Source organism: Canis aureus, chromosome 3 (assembly GCF_053574225.1).
Source record: "Canis aureus isolate CA01 chromosome 3, VMU_Caureus_v.1.0, whole genome shotgun sequence".
NCBI classification, from domain to species: domain Eukaryota; kingdom Metazoa; phylum Chordata; class Mammalia; order Carnivora; family Canidae; genus Canis; species Canis aureus.
Window position 1 is genome coordinate 28,774,057 of NC_135613.1, and position 16,568 is coordinate 28,790,624.

The 16,568-nt window shown below is 53.3% G+C and overlaps 1 protein-coding gene across 2 annotated transcripts in view; it reads left to right on the plus strand.

Moving 5' to 3' along the window:
- Positions 1-16,568, plus strand: part of ACOT7 (acyl-CoA thioesterase 7) — a 102,087-nt gene that overhangs the window by 24,664 nt on the left and 60,855 nt on the right. For both annotated transcript variants that reach the window (XM_077891427.1, XM_077891428.1), the window contains exons 2-3: positions 8,324-8,441; positions 15,345-15,501. In XM_077891427.1, coding sequence (XP_077747553.1) covers positions 8,324-8,441; positions 15,345-15,501 — 275 coding nt within the window. The remainder of the gene's footprint in view (positions 1-8,323; positions 8,442-15,344; positions 15,502-16,568) is intronic.

Consider the following 16,568-nt stretch of genomic DNA (forward strand, 5'->3'; position numbering starts at 1 on the left):
AAACACAAGGAAAGTAATTACACATCCAGCCTCCTCTAACAGGGCTGCCAACTGCTCCTCGGCAACTCTGATGGCTTGCCTTCTTTCCCCCCAACACCAAGTGCAAACGGAAGGTCTGTCCCTGGTGGCCTGGCACCACGAGAGGCGGGGAGGCAGGTCTGTGTGGTGGGAGGGCAGCAGTGTCAGCCAGGGGAGAGCTGGGGCTGGCAGGCTGGCTCTTCCTCTACCTGCTTCCCTTCTGGTGGCCCACCTGGCCCCTAGAGCCTTAGGAGGTAGTCTTGGGGACAGGTGTCCCATGCCAGCCCCTCTGGGCAGGATGTTGGGCTCTGCACCTGATGTGACCCCTCACCGTGAGTCTGACTCTGTCCTGAGACCCTGGAGAAAGTCCGGGCAGGCATTCCCCTCGTCTTTCGGCCTCCCAGAGGCTTCTGAGAGACCGCTCCTGTGACTTCTTGATGTCGCCGAAGGGCTCAGAGAGGCACTTCTCCACTGTCATTATTTGTAAGTGAGATTTCTATGACAACCAGCTTTTAGTAGACTCCTCGGATTGGTGTGGCAGCCTCTTCCTGGTTCAGTTGGGCAGCCTAGTGTGGCGGGGAGTTGGGACGGTGCTTTTGGAGGGGAAGAGGGGGGTGACGTGGCTACCACTAACCCCCTTGCTTCTCTCGGGGACCCAGGACGAACCGCGGGCATGGCTTCCCAGTTGAGCAGGTACCGCCAGTCACATGCCCCTTCTTCTCTTTCGGGAAGCCTGTAGCAGAGAGTCTGTCTGGGGGCACCGTGAAGGGATCAGGTGGTAGAGGGCGTGCGGCTCCTGTGTCCAGCCGGTGGGCTGTCTGGCTTCATGGGGCCGAGGACAGCTGTGCCTGCTCCAGTTCTTGCTCTCTCCGGATGTTGGGTGGGACTGAAGCTGGGCCAGGAAGTCCAGCCCCTGCATGACCCCCCCCTTCCCTCCTGGCTAGAGCCCCAGGGATGATGGAACCTGCATTTCCTGGCAACCTTGCTGCTTCTGCCGCTTCCCTTACCCTTGCCAGTGGGGTTCTGGGGTTGTGCGGGACCTGGCTGTGCTTCCTGCCTGCCCAGCCTCTGGGTGCTCTGGGTTCTTGGGATCAGCGGGTGCTGCTCAGCTGCCTGTACTCGGAGTCTTCTCCTGGTTCGTTTCCCTGTCCCAACTAAAAGGTGAGCCTGGGGTCTGGGTGTGGTTGGCGCCTCCTACCCCTGCTCTGGGGCCTGAAAGACCCCAGGGACTTTTTCCACCCTTGCCTCTTCTAGGGGATGTGGTGGGGGCGCCGGGGTTAAAGCAACTTTGCTGGAACCTTCTTAGGCAGTAAATTGGAGAGGATCAACGGTGTCACTTAGGCTTCTGATTGGCAGGGTCCTCCCTAAAAAGATGAGGTGTTCACATGTGCCATGATCGAGGGTGCCTGGTGTGAACCAGCCCCCTGCCCTAGACCACCCCGTGGTCAGCCCTGCAGCTTCTTTTCTGCTGGGGACGGCAGTGCCTGCTCTTCCTTGTCTCCCTGCCAAGGTGGCTGCTCCCTGTGCTGAGCACAAAGGAAGCTCTAAAGCTACTTCTGTGTTTGGTCAGGGCGGAAGCACCCCAGGTCATCCCTGTTCAGGACAGCTGTCGTTCCCTCTCTGGTTTGAGCCTAAGGCTCAGGGACCTTTGGCACAATCTGTGAGGTGTCCTTACCACATTGGCTGTTCTGCAGGCCCCTACCTGGACCACACCAGCAGGCCTGGTGGTTTTGTCTGTCTTTAGTGCAGGTGGACAACCCAAGAGGACTTTATCTGTCCAGGGAATCTGGCTGTGCTTGGTGCTGCCTGCTGCCTTCCACCTCAGAGAGCTATTTGAGCTTTCACTGTTGGATCAGGGGACCCTGCCCACCCCCCAGTTACCATGGAACTCAGGCTGCAGTGTTATGTTTTAGCAGGGACATTTTTGTGTCAGAATCAGAGAGGCTGGCCCCATGCTGGGGGCCTATGGAATGGTAGGGACAGTGGTCAGCCCTCTGTGAGGAGGCCTGGCCAGCGATGGCCGGGCTGGGGACGCAGGAGCTGAGTGTCAGCTCTGGCTGCAGCCACCACACCGCAGGTCCTATGGGGCTCACCTCTATCGCTGCTGTCTTCTGTGGTGGAGTGAAGCCCCCTTTAGTGTGAGTAGAGTGTCCTGTGGCTGTCAGAACCAGTGACCATAGACTGGGTGGCTTAAAAGAACAGGGGTTTATTTTCTTGCGGCCTGGAGGTCATAGGGCCCAAGTCCTGGCATCAGCAGGGCTTTGTTCCCCACGAGGGCCCTCGAGGAGGATCTTCCAGCTTTTGGTGGCTCCTGGCATCCTTGTGTTTCTTGGCTTGTAGACGCATCACTCCTGTCTCTGCCTCCTCCCTGTGTACGTCCAAATTTCCCTCTTCTCAAAAGAGCACAAGTCACTTTGGATCGGAGTGCACCCTGATGACCTCATTTGAACTCAGTCATGCTCGAAAAGACCCATTTCTAATTAGGTCCCATTTACAGGTTCCAGGGCTAGAACGTGAGCAGATCTTTTGGGGGGGACACAGTTCAACCCAGTATAAAAGCTCTGTGTGGGACCAAGGAATAGGGGGATAGGGCCTGTCCTAAGGTGTCTGCTGTGAGGCTACATATACAGAATGCAGGGGGAATAGGTTTAATCATGTTTGGCAATGTGTAGGATGAACTTCTATGAGTGGAATCACTGGATGGGAGCTGCCTGCACACTTAGGGGTTTTGATGGGTGATGCTGGGCTGCCCTTCATGAGGCTGTGTCTACTTATGCTCCCCCATTCATAGATGAGTCCACTTTCCTCACAGAAAGTAGGTCAGATGTTGCTGAGACAGGTGGGTACAGGTAGGATGGCAGGCAGGTGTGGCAGACAGCCCTGGTTTGACCAGGGCCATGGAAGACGAGGTAGGAGAAGTTCCAGACCCCTGAGGGCTTCAAACTTCTCAGTAGGGAGTTTATTTTTTTTTCAAAGATTTTATTTATTTATTCATAGAGACATACAGAGAGAGAGAGAGAGAGAGAGAGAGAGAGGCAGAGACACAGGCAGAGGGAGAAGCAGGCTCCATGCAGGGAACCCGACGTGGGACTCAATCCAGGGTCTCCAGGATCACACCCCAGGCTGCAGGCAGCACTAAACTGCTGCGCCACCAGGGCTGCCTTCAGTAGGGAGTTTAAATCTTTACTTTGTAGTTAGCAAGGGCCCTGGCAGGTCTGAGCAGGTGACTGAGGACTAGAATCCTGCTTAAGAAGGATGTTCTCAGGGACACCTGGGTGGCTCAGCTAGGAAGTATCTGCCTTTGGCTTGAGTCATGATCCCAGGGTGCTGGGATGGAGCCCCACATCAGGCTCGAGTGGAGAGCCTGCTTCTCCCTCTCCCTCTCCATCTGCCACTTGCCCTGCTTGTGCGTGCTCTCTCTCTGTCAACTGAATAAATAAAATCTTAAAAAAAAAATGCCTCTTGAGGCAGTGAGATAAGTGGCCACTTAGGTCCCAGAGATGAGAGGCAGGTGCAGAAGCCTCCCAGACCAAGTGCTGCTTGGCGTTGTGCCTGTTTCTTATTTTTTAATAGTGAAAAGGAAAGTGAAACACTCTTCATACACACATCTTCATTAAAAATGGGAAAACAAAAGCTTGAGTGAGGGACCACATGTTCTCTTGGCTGCCCTCACTTCTCAGACACCTGCCTGCCTAGAGAAGACCAGGCCAGGGGCTGGGGAGGAAGGCCCTGGGGGAGAGGCTGGTGCTGTGGGGGCCCTGGGGGACAGCCCTGCCCTGCAGCAGAATGTGGGCTGGGGTCAGGGTCAGGGTCACATCCTAGACTGGGGAGGTATGTGCTTGCACTCTGCCTGTGTGGCCAGCTGGCCTGGGGAGCTAGGACGCTGTTCTGTGTGGGACCCAGGGCGACAGGAAGGGTGGGGGATAACAAGCGTCCCAATGAGCTTTTGTGCCCAACAGCTTGTGGTCTGGAGCTCTCAGCATTTACTCTCAAGTGCCTGGGCTCCTGGGGGCACCCGGATGTGGACGATGTGGGCTTTCTGAGGACCGTGAAGTGTTGCAGGATGGCCCCAGGCACTATCTCAAAGGTTGCCTCCTTATCAGCCTCTTCCCCAGCGCCCCGCCGGATGTGAGCACTTCCTTGTCTGCCCAGTGGCCCCCAGTCTGTCCTTCTCTCCCAGCCTGAGCCGAGTGGCTGTCGTGGCTGTCGGCCGACCATGGAAGGCACAGCCCCACTTTACAGACAGGCAAATTGAGGCCAGGGCAGGGGGGAATCAGGCTGCCCCTGAGGCAGGCCCTGGTGCTTCTGGAAAGGCTGGATTCAGGTTTCCCTGATGCTCTGGAACCCAGGAGCTCTGCTTTCCCGGCCAGCCCCTGCCTCCTCACAGCTTCCCTAGTATCTGTGCCCAGGGGGACCAGCCTCTGGGCGGAAATGACCAACTGTCCCTTACTCAGTTGAAAACAAATACAAAGGAAAGAAGTTGGTAACAGCAGTTTCATTATTAAAATTGGCTACCTCTTAACTCAGGCTTTAAAAAAAAAATCCGGGGATCCCTGGGTGGCTCAGTGGTTTAGCGCCTGCCTTTGGCCCAGGGCGCGATCCTGGAGTCCTGGGATCAGGTCCCACATCGGGCTCCCGGCATGGAGCCTGCTTCTTCCTCTGCCTGTGTCTCTGCCTCTCTCTCTCTCTCTCTCTCTCTCTCTCTCTCTATCATGAATAAATAAATAAAATCTTTTCCAAAAAAAAATCCACTTGCTATAAATTCGAATTTCTATTTTTTTTAAGCCTGAGTTTTTTTTAACATGAAAATATTTTTAAAATTTTCTATTTTGGTTTTCCAGCATTGTTGTGTAATTGACATAGAATGTTGTATTCGTTTTAGTTATACAAGGGGGTGGTTTGATTTGTGTCTATAGCAGAAGGATCACCCCAGTGAGTTCAGTTAAGCTCTGTCACCTGACACGGTCACAGATTCTTTTCCCTGTGGTGGACACATCTACCACCTACTCTCTCAGCGGCGTCTGCGTGCACGGTGCCCTGTTGTAAACCTGGGTCACGCGCTGTGCTCACCCCCCCAGGCACTGGCCTGCCTCATGGTGGAAGTTCGCAGCTTTCGCGGTGTCCACCCTGCCCGGCCTGGGGCGACAGCGGTCTGTTCCCTCTCTGAGATCTGTTTTCAGATTCCACGTGCAAGTGAGATCACGTAGTGTTTACACTGTCTTTGTGTCTGCCCTTCTTTCACTTGGCGTTGTGCCATCAGGGTCCATTCAAGTTGTCACAAATGACAGAATTCCCTCCTTTTTAAAAAAAAATTTTTTTTTAATTTATTTGAGAGAGAGAGAGCATCCAAGCTGGCAGAATGGCAGAGGGGGAGGGAAAAGTGGCTCTCCACTGAGCAGAGAGCCCAACGTGGGGCTCGAACCCAGGACCCCGGGGGGCGTAACCTGAGCTGAGGGCAGTCGCTTCAGGTGCCCCAGAATTCCCTCCTTTCCTATAGCTGGATACTATTCTTTTGTATTTCCGTATGTCGCGTTAACTTTATCCATTCACCCACTGACCAGCACTCGGGTGGCTGCTGCGGCTTGGCTGTCCCCAGCAACACTGCAGGGAATGGTGTGTATCTTTTCAAGTTCGTGTTTGTTCCCTTTGGGTAAATAAAATACTTTGGAATTGCTGGATCATGTGGTAGTTCTGGCTTTAATTTTTAAATTTTATATATATACTTTTAAAAAAATTTTTTTTTTTATTTATTCATGATAGGCACACAGTGAGAGAGAGAGAGGCAGAGACACAGGCAGAGGGAGAAGCAGGCTCCATGCACCGGGAGCCTGACGTGGGATTTGATCCCGGGTCTCCAGGATCGCGCCCTGGGCCAAAGGCAGGCGCCAAACCGCTGCGCCACCCAGGGATCCCAAATTTTATATATATAATTTTAATACTGTTCTCCATAGTGGCTGCACCAGTTTACACTCCTACCAGTGGTGCACGAGGGTTCCTTTTTCTCCACGTCCTCGCCATTGCCCGTTACCCTTTTGTCTTTTTGACAATAGCTGTTCTAACAGGTGTGAGGTAATATTTCACAGTGCTTTTTTCATTTCCCTGATGATGAGTGGTGTTTAAACACCTTGCCATGTGCCTGTAGGCCTTCTTTAGAAAAGAAAACTATCTAGTCAGTTTTTGCCTGTTTTATTTTTTATTTTTATTTATTTTTTAAGTAGGCTCCATGTCCAATGTGGGGCTTGAACTCACAACCCTGAGATCAAGAGTCAGATGCTCCACCAACTGAGCCAGTCTAACATCCCTCTTTGCCCATTTTAGAATCAGATTTTTTTTTCACTGTTGTGTGAGCTCTTTATACATACTTTGGATATTAATTGCTTATCGGATACATGAGTTACAAATACTTTGTCTTGTAGGTTGCCTTTTCATTTTGTTGATGATTTACTTTGCTCCACGGAAGCTTTTTACTTTGATAAAGTCCCGCTTGTTTATTTTTGCTTTTCTTGCTTTTACTTTTGGAGTCAGATCCAAAAAACCATTGCCAGGACTGACGTTAGGTTGCTTACTAGAAGCCCATTTTCTGCTAGGAGTTTCATCTTTTTTTTTTTTTTTTAAGATTTTTAAAATTTATTTATTCATGAGAGAGAGAGAGAGAGAGAGGCAGAGACACAGGCAGAGGGAGAAGCAGGCTCCATGCAGGGAGCTCAACATGGGACTCGATCCAGGGTCCCCAGGATCACGTCCTGGGCTGAAGGCAGCGCTAAACCTCTGAGCCACCCGGGCTGCCCAGTTTCCAGTCTTATATTCAAGTCTTTATCCGTTTTGAGTTGACTCAAGAAATATTTTTAAGTAAATATTTGTGAAGCCAAGTGAAGCCTCTTTCCTGTGCCTTGGGGTTCTCCTGGCCACTGTTCAGGTTATCGTGACTGCTACCCCGAGCCAGCAAGGCCAGGTGAAGAAGCCACGAGTAGCCAGCTCTCCCCCAGGATGAAGTGGTCATATTTGGGGGTGGGCAGCAGTCCACTGTCAGTCACCACATGATGTCCTTGCTTATTTGCCGAGAAAATAACATCTGGCTCTGTCGTGGAGCTTCCAGTCTTGTGGTGGGTTGGTTAAATACTTACCTAGAAGGAAGAGTACTGCTGATGAGCAGGCATTGTATTGGCCGTGTGCCAGGCACTGCGGCTGGACTTGTTATCTACATTATTTTGGGTGAGTCTGTCCTCCCTTGGCCGAGTGCAGGGGTTCAGTTATGATGCCTATTTTAAAAACAAGGAAGTGGAGGAATGAAGTTTGATCAGCTCGCTCAGCTTACTCATCTAGTAAGAGTGGGAGCCAGGAGTGACCTCGGAGTCTGGCTAGACTGAGCTGTCAGGAGATCATAGCCCTCGAGGGTGGCGGAGCTCCCTGGCCCCGAGCATAGGGTGCTGTGCTGGGTGAGTGCAGGTGTGGCTGGCACGCTGGAACTGGGTGGTAGGCGTTCTCGCTTATCCTCCATCTCTGGGCCTGAGGCCCGGACTGTAGTTTGGGAAAGTGCCAGCATGGCTGGGGTTGCCCACTCCAGAGCACCAGGCTGCCTTCTTGGGATTCCAGAGGTTTCTTGGACTTTGCCCATCATTGGCTGCCGACAGCAGGGATGCAGTTTTTCCCCTTTGGGGCAATGAGGTGGCAGTTCAGTTCTCCCTGACCCTGGAGGGCTCCTAGCTTTTGGTCCCAGGGACTCTGACCCCTCAGGTGCCTCTGAGGAGCTCAGCATGCGAGGGGGCAGGTGGTGATGGGTGTTCCCCCGCCGACAGGAGTCTCAGAGCTGTGGTGCGCTTCCACTTCTCAGAGCAGACTACACTGACTCTGAATGAGCCCCTCTGGGATCCTGCTGGTAGTGGCCCCAGGACTTTGTCCATCTTCCATGGTGCTATGTCCTGGTGCTCATTCAGCGCTCTTGGTCGTTGGGGAGCCTGAGAACTGGGAGGGGCAGGTGTGCTGGGAACCCCAATGGCTATGCTGCTGCCTTGCTGCCTTTTCCATAGGCCTCTGCCGTTGCCCCTTCCTGGCTGGGTGCCTGTGGCTCCAGGGGGTAAAGTCCCACTGTCTGCCCTCCTTCCTCCCATGGAGACAGGACGTTGCAGCGCCTTGTCTAGGGTTTTCAGATCAGCAGCCCACTCTGGCCAAACTCCCAGAAAGTTCTTTTTCCTCCTTTGGGAGCTATTGGTCTCTTTGGAGGACCTTCTCCTCACCCTGGGTTATCGCTGTTTGGGAGTGACGTCCTTCCCAGGGGCCTCATCCTGCTGCTTCTCTCTCTGCCTAGGATCATGCGGCCAGATGATGCCAATGTGGCAGGCAATGTCCATGGTGGAACCATCCTGAAGATGATCGAGGAGGCAGGAGCCATCATCAGCACCCGGCACTGTAACAGCCAGAATGGGGTAAGCATCTGTGGGCCCTCACCCAGCCTGCTTGAGATCACCTGGAAGGTTCAAGCCCGGGAGGCCTGGCATCCCTCTGGCATCGCACCATGCTTGGGTCAGCATGGGAGTTTGCTTTGGAGTGTTTTCCTTCGTCCTCTGGGCCTTGGTAACTTCTGGAAGTCCTAGATGGGACCTTTTAGAATGCTGCTTGATTTGGGACTCATGAAAGAGGGATGGGGGCAGCTGGAGACTATGTTGGGAGCTGCTGGGAGCTGCTGGGAGCTGCCTCCTCCCCCTCATGCAGAAGAGTCTTGGTTTCTGGAATCCCCCAGAGCCTGGCTGTCCTGGACCTGACCCCTCCCCTGCTCAATTGACACCCCTGGGAACGAGAGGGGTGGGGCCTGGGCTGCCAGAGTGCCTGGGAGGAGGTCCAGGCTTCAAGGCAGCTGAGGGGCATTTGGCCCATCCTCTCTTGCCTTGCCTCCAGCCCCAAGGGGCCTGACATTTCCTGTGGAGGCTGCCCTGTCTCCTTGCTTGGGGAAGAGGATTTGTCTTGCTCTACACTGCCACCTGGGGTCCAACAGAGATACGACACTGCATCTGTGTCCTGTATCCTGTGTCCTGTGTCCCTGTGGGCCTTGGCCAGCCACCTGCTGTGATGAGAGGAGGAATGCACACTGGCTGGAGAGGAGGAGAGCGGGAGCAGCACCTGTGTGTGAACCAAGCCAGGGTGAAAGTTTTAATGGATGGACATGGGTGTGGGTGACCTGGGCATGCTGTGAAGGGGCTCGCCTGCCCGGGTGGGAGTCTGGATTTGTTCCATGCCCTTGGAGTCCTGGGGCAAACCAGGCCACGTTCAGAGTGGAGTGCGTCCTTTGGTGGCGGTGAGGAGGATGGGCCTGAGCCTGTGGGGCGGGGTTGAGGGCGGGGCCAGGGCCCCTGCAGGCCTACAGAGAGAGGCTGGACACCGGGGAGGACACCTTTGGTTGGGGGCGTGAGGGAGAGGGGGACCTGGGGAGGTCACAGGATGGTGAGGACTCATGTAACTGCTGCTGGCTACCGAGTGCTCAGCGTTTTGCAAAGCTCTGAAGCACTTCCGCTCACAGAATATGCACAGCACCACATTATTTTCCCTGTTACCCCCATTGCATAGGGGAGGCTGCCCGCTTGCCTGAGGCCAGTGGGGAGGCAGAGAGTAGGTCTGGGCCATGAATCCAGGTCTTGAACCTGTGCTCTGAGCCCATGCTCTTCCTCCTTCCTGCCCTGGAGGGAGTTTGAGGGTGCAGGAGGGATGGTGTTGATGTGTTGGCTTGGAGATGTCTCTGGATGGGTGGTCCCAGGATAGGGGTGTAGGAGTCCCAGGCTCAGGAGGGTATGTGAACCCCAGGCAGCTCAGGTGGTTAGACATTGGTGTGGGGGCCAATGCTGGCCTCTGAGGGGCTTTACTGGGGCTCTGGGTCAGGGAGCGGGCACCCCACCCCACTCCCATGGAGGTCTTGTCCAGTCTGTGCCTTTAGTACCCTTGTGCACCCCGGGGTCTGTTTTCAGCTGGGACCTCTTGGTTGGCTCTGTCTGTTGATTTAACTGGCCCCTTGACCTTGATGGGCCAAAAAGACACCCTGGATCTGTGCCCAGGCTGCTCCTCCTACATTCTCCCTCTCCTCTGTAAATGACCTCTGTGGCATCCAGTTACTCACATTCAAAACCTGGGGCCTTCAGTGACCCCATTCTTCCTCTCATATTGTGGATACCAGAAGCCAATCCTGTTGGCTCCACCTGCTGGGTAGTTCTGGATCTGAGCACTATCCAGCTCCCAGATCTCATCTCCCATGCCTTCCCTTTAATGCTCCCTTGGGCCACACTGGCTCTCTTGCTGCCGTGTGACTGGCTGGTCTTCCTACCCCAGGGCCTTTGCACTGCCTCTTCCTTCTGCCTGAGCTTCCAGTCTCTGTGTAAATGTGACCTCTACTCAGGCCTTCCCTGATGGCCAGCTCCCTCTTTGCTCCCAGCTGTTCTCCACAGCACTGTTGCTCCTAGAGTATTGTGTATTTTGCTCATTTATCTTTGGTCTACTCACCCTACCCCACCCCATCCCACTGTCAGAGTGTAAGCCCCACAAATGGGAGGGACTTTTGTCTTTTGGGTCGCTCCTGGAGGCTTAGCATCTGGTGGAAGCCTGGAACACAGTGGACTCCCATCGGTGATTGGTTCATTGCCAGAAGGGTGTGTGTGGCTTTGTCATCCTATGGAGCACCTCAGTTTAACAGGCACTTAGGGTGCATCAGCAACCACGCTGTACACTTGACCTCCTTTTCTTGATGGTACCTTCCCAACTGCCATCTTAACCCCACTTTGTTTTGTTTTGTTTAAGATTTTATTTATTTATTCATGAGAGACACACAGAGAGAAAGAGGCAGAGACACAGGCAGAGGGAGAAGCAGGCTCCATGCAAGGAGCCTGATGTGGGACTCGATCCTGGGACTCCAGGATCACACCCTGGACTGAAGGTGGGTACTAAACTGCTGAGCCACCCAGGGATCCTCTTAACCCCACTTTGTAGGTGAGGAGCAGAGGCCTAGAGAAGTTACGTCACTTCCTGAAGGTCTCACAGAGCGGCCTCACCTAAGGTGGCCTTAGCTGAGGGCAGCCTGGGTGGGTGTAGTGCAGGTGCAGCCAAAACAGTCCTAGTGGTGAGAGCTAAGCTTCCTGGACCCACTCACTTTGATCCCCACGTGTCTCTGAGAGGGGTGGCTCACCCTTTTCTCCAAGATCATCCCCTCGAATCCTGGAAGCAGCCTGCTGGCCTCACTTATTTCTATATTTTACAAGGTCAAGAGGTAGTGAGAGGCAGAGCTGGGAGCTGAGCCCAGGGCTCAACACTGTTCTTTCTGGCTCTCTTCTGAAACTGCTGTCCTGGCCCCAAACCCTGTGGCCACCCAGGAGCCCAGGCCCGGTGGTGTTCTGGGCACCTGAGTCCAATGAGCACTGTGATACTGGTCACCTTTGGGAGTGTGGCAGGGGGCACTTCCTGGTGTAGACTAATGAGAATGCTCATGGCTGCATCCTGGGGTGGAGGCTGCTCCTCCTGCTGAAAGTCCCAGAAGTAGAGAGTTATGGGGGTCCATCCGAGGCAGGGCAACCATGAGGATGCAGATCCTCGTCTGGGATACAGATATTTATTGGCTCATGTTTTGAATTTTTGGGTTTCACCTGTCCTTTTTTTAGAAAGATTTATTTATTTATTTAACAGAGAGGGGAGAGAGAGAGAGCGTGGGCACTTATGAACACATGTGCATAAGCACTGACATTAGCAGAGAGAAGGGGAGGAGCAGGCTCTCCACTGAATAGGGAGCCCAATGCAGGACTTGATCCCAAGACCCTGAGACCATGACCTGAGCCGAAGGCAGATGCTCAACCGACTGAGCCACCCAGGCACCCTTCACACCCTTCTTTAAAGACTCCCTGGGGCAGGCACACTGCTCTGCTAGGCCCTTGGGCAGCAGCTCACAGGTTGCATCTACCCCAGGTCCAGGCCTGTGCTGCCCGCACCCCAAGCCGGTGTAGAGTCCCCAAGGCAGCCCACCTGTTTCTTAGGCTGCTCTACCTTCGAAGTGGCAGTATGGTAGGACTCTGGTGGCTACCTTGTAAACATCCCTTCTCTCTTTTAGAACCAAGCTTAAATCCATCACAAGCAGCCTCCCAACCAGGAGAGCAGGTGAAAGGTCTCCATCAGGCATCCTGCACCAGGTCTGAGGGCTTCTCCTGGCAGGTGTATGCTGCCAGCGTTCTCTGGGATGGCATGGAAGGCTGCTCTGTGTCCTCCTCTGTTGCTCTGTCAGTGTTTTGGGTCATGGAAGGGAGCAGAAATGCCGCCTGCTTAAAGTTCACACAACTCTGAAGTGCATCAACTAAAACGTGAGCCTTCTCTGCTCGTCCTGCAGAGTCTTGGACTGATGCCTTACCTACTGTGCACCCTGCCCTGCACTGTGCACAGTCTAGCCTGCTCTCCCCTCCTCTGGGGTGCACACCCTCCACATCTACCTCCTCCCCATCTACACCTTTTGATTCTTAGCTCAGATATGCCTTCAGTGGGGAGGCCCAGCCCCACTCCCACCACATCCCACGCTGCTCTCTCCAGGGCACCTGCCACCATATGGCATTGGCCTGTTTACTTATGGATTATCCATCCGCCAGTCTGAACCCAAGCTGAGGGCAGGTGCTCTGCCTCAGTCCCCTGCATGCTGCATGAAGCATGGTGCCTGGCTCCTGCGTGCCAGTAGTTCCCTCTTGATCTGTGGTCTCAGGTACCCTAGGGTATGTACACACAGTCAACCATGGTCCAGAAGCAGATGACCCTCCCTCTGATGGAGCGTCAGGAGGGTCAGTAGTAGCCTAATGCTGTGTCACCTGCCAACGCCATTCACCTCCTTCATCTCAGCACACAGGCATTTTATCATCTCTGCTCCTCCCAGGAAGAAGTGTACTAGATGGAGAGAGAGAAAAAAATCACGTTCATATACTTTTCATTACAGTATGTTGCTATAACTTTTATTATTATTATTTTTTTAATTTTTATTTATTTATGATAGTTACAGAGAGAGAGAGAGGCAGAGACACAGGCAGAGGGAGAAGCAGGCTCCATGCACCGGGAGCCCGATGTGGGATTCGATCCCGGGTCTCCAGGATCGCGCCCTGGGCCAAAGGCAGGCGCCAAACCGCTGCGCCACCCAGGGATCCCTAACTTTTATTATTATTGTGTCTAGTTTATAACTTATTCATATGTGTGTACGTACAGGAAAACATAGTATATGTAGGATTCAGGACTGTTCATGGTTTCAGGCTTCCAGTGGAGGTCTTGGAAGGAACCCCATGGACAATGGAGGGTTTCTGTGCTGAGAATGGAGGAATGCTTTTGTGGGCATGAAAGAGCTCAAGTCCATCCACAGCGAGGATGTGGAGAGATGTGAGAATAAGCCACATTCCTGTTAAAAATGATTCATATATATGCATGTGTGTTACTTGTGTGTGAGTGTTTCCATACCAAATTTTAGCCATTCTCCAGTGAAGACATCTGGCTCATTCCTTGTTGGGTCTTGCTAGCAGCACTTGGATAATTCCAACAGGCGGCCCAGAGGTGGGGCCTCCCTTCGGGTCCTGGTCCTCCGCTCAGGCTTGCCCTTCCAGCTTTCTGCCAGTGGGTGGTGCTGTAGTCACAGAAGTCTACATAGGGGTGTCCTTAGTCTAAGTGTCAGTGTGACTTAGGGGGCGAGTTGGGGGGAAACCCATGCAGATCAGAGTAGCCACAGGTTAGCCCTGGACCCTTCCTAGACCCTCTGGTCCCCTGCCTTGCTGAGAGAAGCTGGAGGAGCCCCCAACCCTGTGTTCCTGAGACTCACCTGGGAGGGGTGAAGGTGCAGGTTCCCTGACGCACCCTCCAAGGAGGCAGGTGGCTTGAGGTGGGCCAGGGAATTTACATGCTTGTGTGGTGGCAGGTGGGCTCTTGCACAGGCCCCAGCAGGGCTCAGTGCGACTGTTCTCTGCAACCTCAGATGGCCAACGCTTGAACAAGGGGTGCTGTGGGGATTAACTGGGAAGGCAAATACCAGAGCAGGCACACCTGATGGATGGGCTCCCAAAGTGAACCTCCACCTCCCACTCCCTGCTCCCCACCCAGCCTGGGGGTGGCTGGAGCGCCCCCAGACCTGTGCTTAGCCTCCCAGGAAAGAGGATTGGTTTCTAGGAGGAAGTGATAGAAGTGCCTCGTGCTCTGAGGGCCACGAGGGGCTGAGGTCCCGCTGTTCCAACTCCAGTATCTTCTGTGTCATTCAGTTGGTGTAGAGAAGTTAGCAGTTCTCATCGCAAGTGCCAGGGGGTGCCAAGGCACTGCTTCCTATCGAGTACTTTGGAAACATACACCAGAGTGTCCCTTCAGTCTGGAAGTAGTCCCCAATACTGAAAATGATTTAAGTAAAAGGACACCCATCACAGGATTGTTTATGATAAGCAAATGCATCCAATTGGACCTAAATCTCTCATAACAGAATATTCCATTCTCTCTAGCCACCGAACATACTTTTGTAATGGAGTATCATGACATGTCAGTCATGGAAAGGGCCATGCAAAAGAATAAGGAAGTCTGTCATGTTTCATAGAGAATGAGCCCCGGGATAGACCATTGCATGCCCTCCAGATGGCACTCCTGTTGTGGGGCCACATTGACCGGTTACCAAGGGGCTCCTAGGTGGCTGGGGCAAGTGACAAGAGGCAGACCTGGTACCCCGTACCCTTTCATTCTTTTGAATTTTGAGTCCTGCAAATGGGTTGCCTATTTGAAGAATTAAATTGAAATAAAATAATATTGATTGCGAAGCACTCTTTGTAACACAGGCATGTTATTTTTCCTCATTTTGAGTGAAAAAAAGCAGGTTGTAGAAACGTATGTTTACGTTTTCATGACTGTGTAAGACTGAATACAGAAGAACCGGTGAGATCTCATTCTTGGGGAGAAGAGCCTGGGAAGGAAAATCCCAAAATAGAACCCTGGGCTCTCTCTGGATAGGAGGAGTGATTTTCCCTTTTCTGTCTACATCTCTGTATTTCCCAAATTTTCCAAAATGAGTATGTCTTTAAATTTTTTTTTTTTACTTTTCATTATGCAAATAATATACATCCTTTGTAGAAAAATGAGAAAAAAAAGTAAAAAGCCACTCCTAACCCCCATCATTCAGAGAATCCTGCTAGTGATTGCTTTGGGATGTTCCCACCAGGCACTTCTGTGTCTCCTGTGGTTTTGCAGTTGGGAACGTGTGGTGTCAGTAAACAGTATGACTTTCACAGTGGGGAAAAAGAAAGGCCGTTTTCAAGGAGCATCTCTAGGGTTGGGCTTGCCCTGCGAGGCTAACCTGTCCCCGGTCTCTGCAGGAGCGCTGTGTAGCCGCCCTGGCCCGAGTGGAGCGCACGGACTTCCTGTCACCCATGTGCATCGGAGAGGTGGCACATGTCAGCGCGGAGATTACCTATACCTCCAAGCATTCTGTGGAAGTCCAGGTCAACGTGATGTCTGAAAACATCCTCACAGGTAACTTCTGCACATGTCTCACCAAGCCTACTTCGTTGGGGTCAGTGCCAACAACAGTGACAGTAAGGTAGCAGCCAAAGATCCCATGGATGGAGGGCTGACCCTGTGCCAGGGCCTGGTCCTGACACCACCCATGAATGACCTCCCTTAATTCCCAGCTCTGCCCATGAACAGATATTTCTGCCATCCTTGTTTTGTGGACAGGGATGGATTAAGCAGTGAGTTCAACAGAATGGCCCTAGAGTGGGATTTGGGCTCTGGCCCTGGTTGAATGGCCACTGCCCCTCCTGCCTTCCAGAGCCTGGTAATCAGCTCCTCAGGGGCAGGGGGATGGCAGTGGGCTAGGGGGGCACAAGCTGCTGTCAATACCCCCTCAACCTGCCTTGCTATTCCCTGTAGATGGAGGCCACTGGGGGGGCGGGGGTGGGGAGTGGGGATGGGGAGGTGGGTTGCTCCCCATCCTTTCCCCTGCACCCCTGGCCCTGCATACCAGGCTTAGGCTGAAGCTCACTGGGCGAACCTTTGACTCTGGGTTGATCTGAATATTCTCTTTCTCTGAGTGGTAACCATGGAAACCCCTTTTCATCCTCCCACTGGGCTCTGCAGGGGAGTGTGGCTCTGCTTTGCACTCACTGCTGCTTTTTATAACCCTGGCTGCTAAAGGGAAGGCAGGCCCCTTTGTCCCCCTTGCTGCCCACCTTCCTGTCCCAGGCCACCCCATTGTCCCACATCCTATGCAGAGGACAGTCCATGCTGGTTCTCTAGAACCAGGAGCTGCCTGGGGCTTTGGACCTTCCTCTGGATGGCCCCTTGCCCCTTACTTGGCCCTGGCTGCCTGCAAGGTACTGTGCTCAGAGATCTTCCAGGGACTCAGGCTTCTCTCTTCCTTGGGTCTGGAGCATAGTTGTCCATCTAGAACATCCCAGGGTGTTCTCAGCAGGCCCAGCCAAGGCATAGTGAATGATTTAGCCAAGCAAGGGCTGGTGCTTGGGGAGCAGTCAGCATCCCTGTGCCTATGGCTATGGCACAGGACGGGGTACCTGGACACTGTCTTCTCACGATGGGAC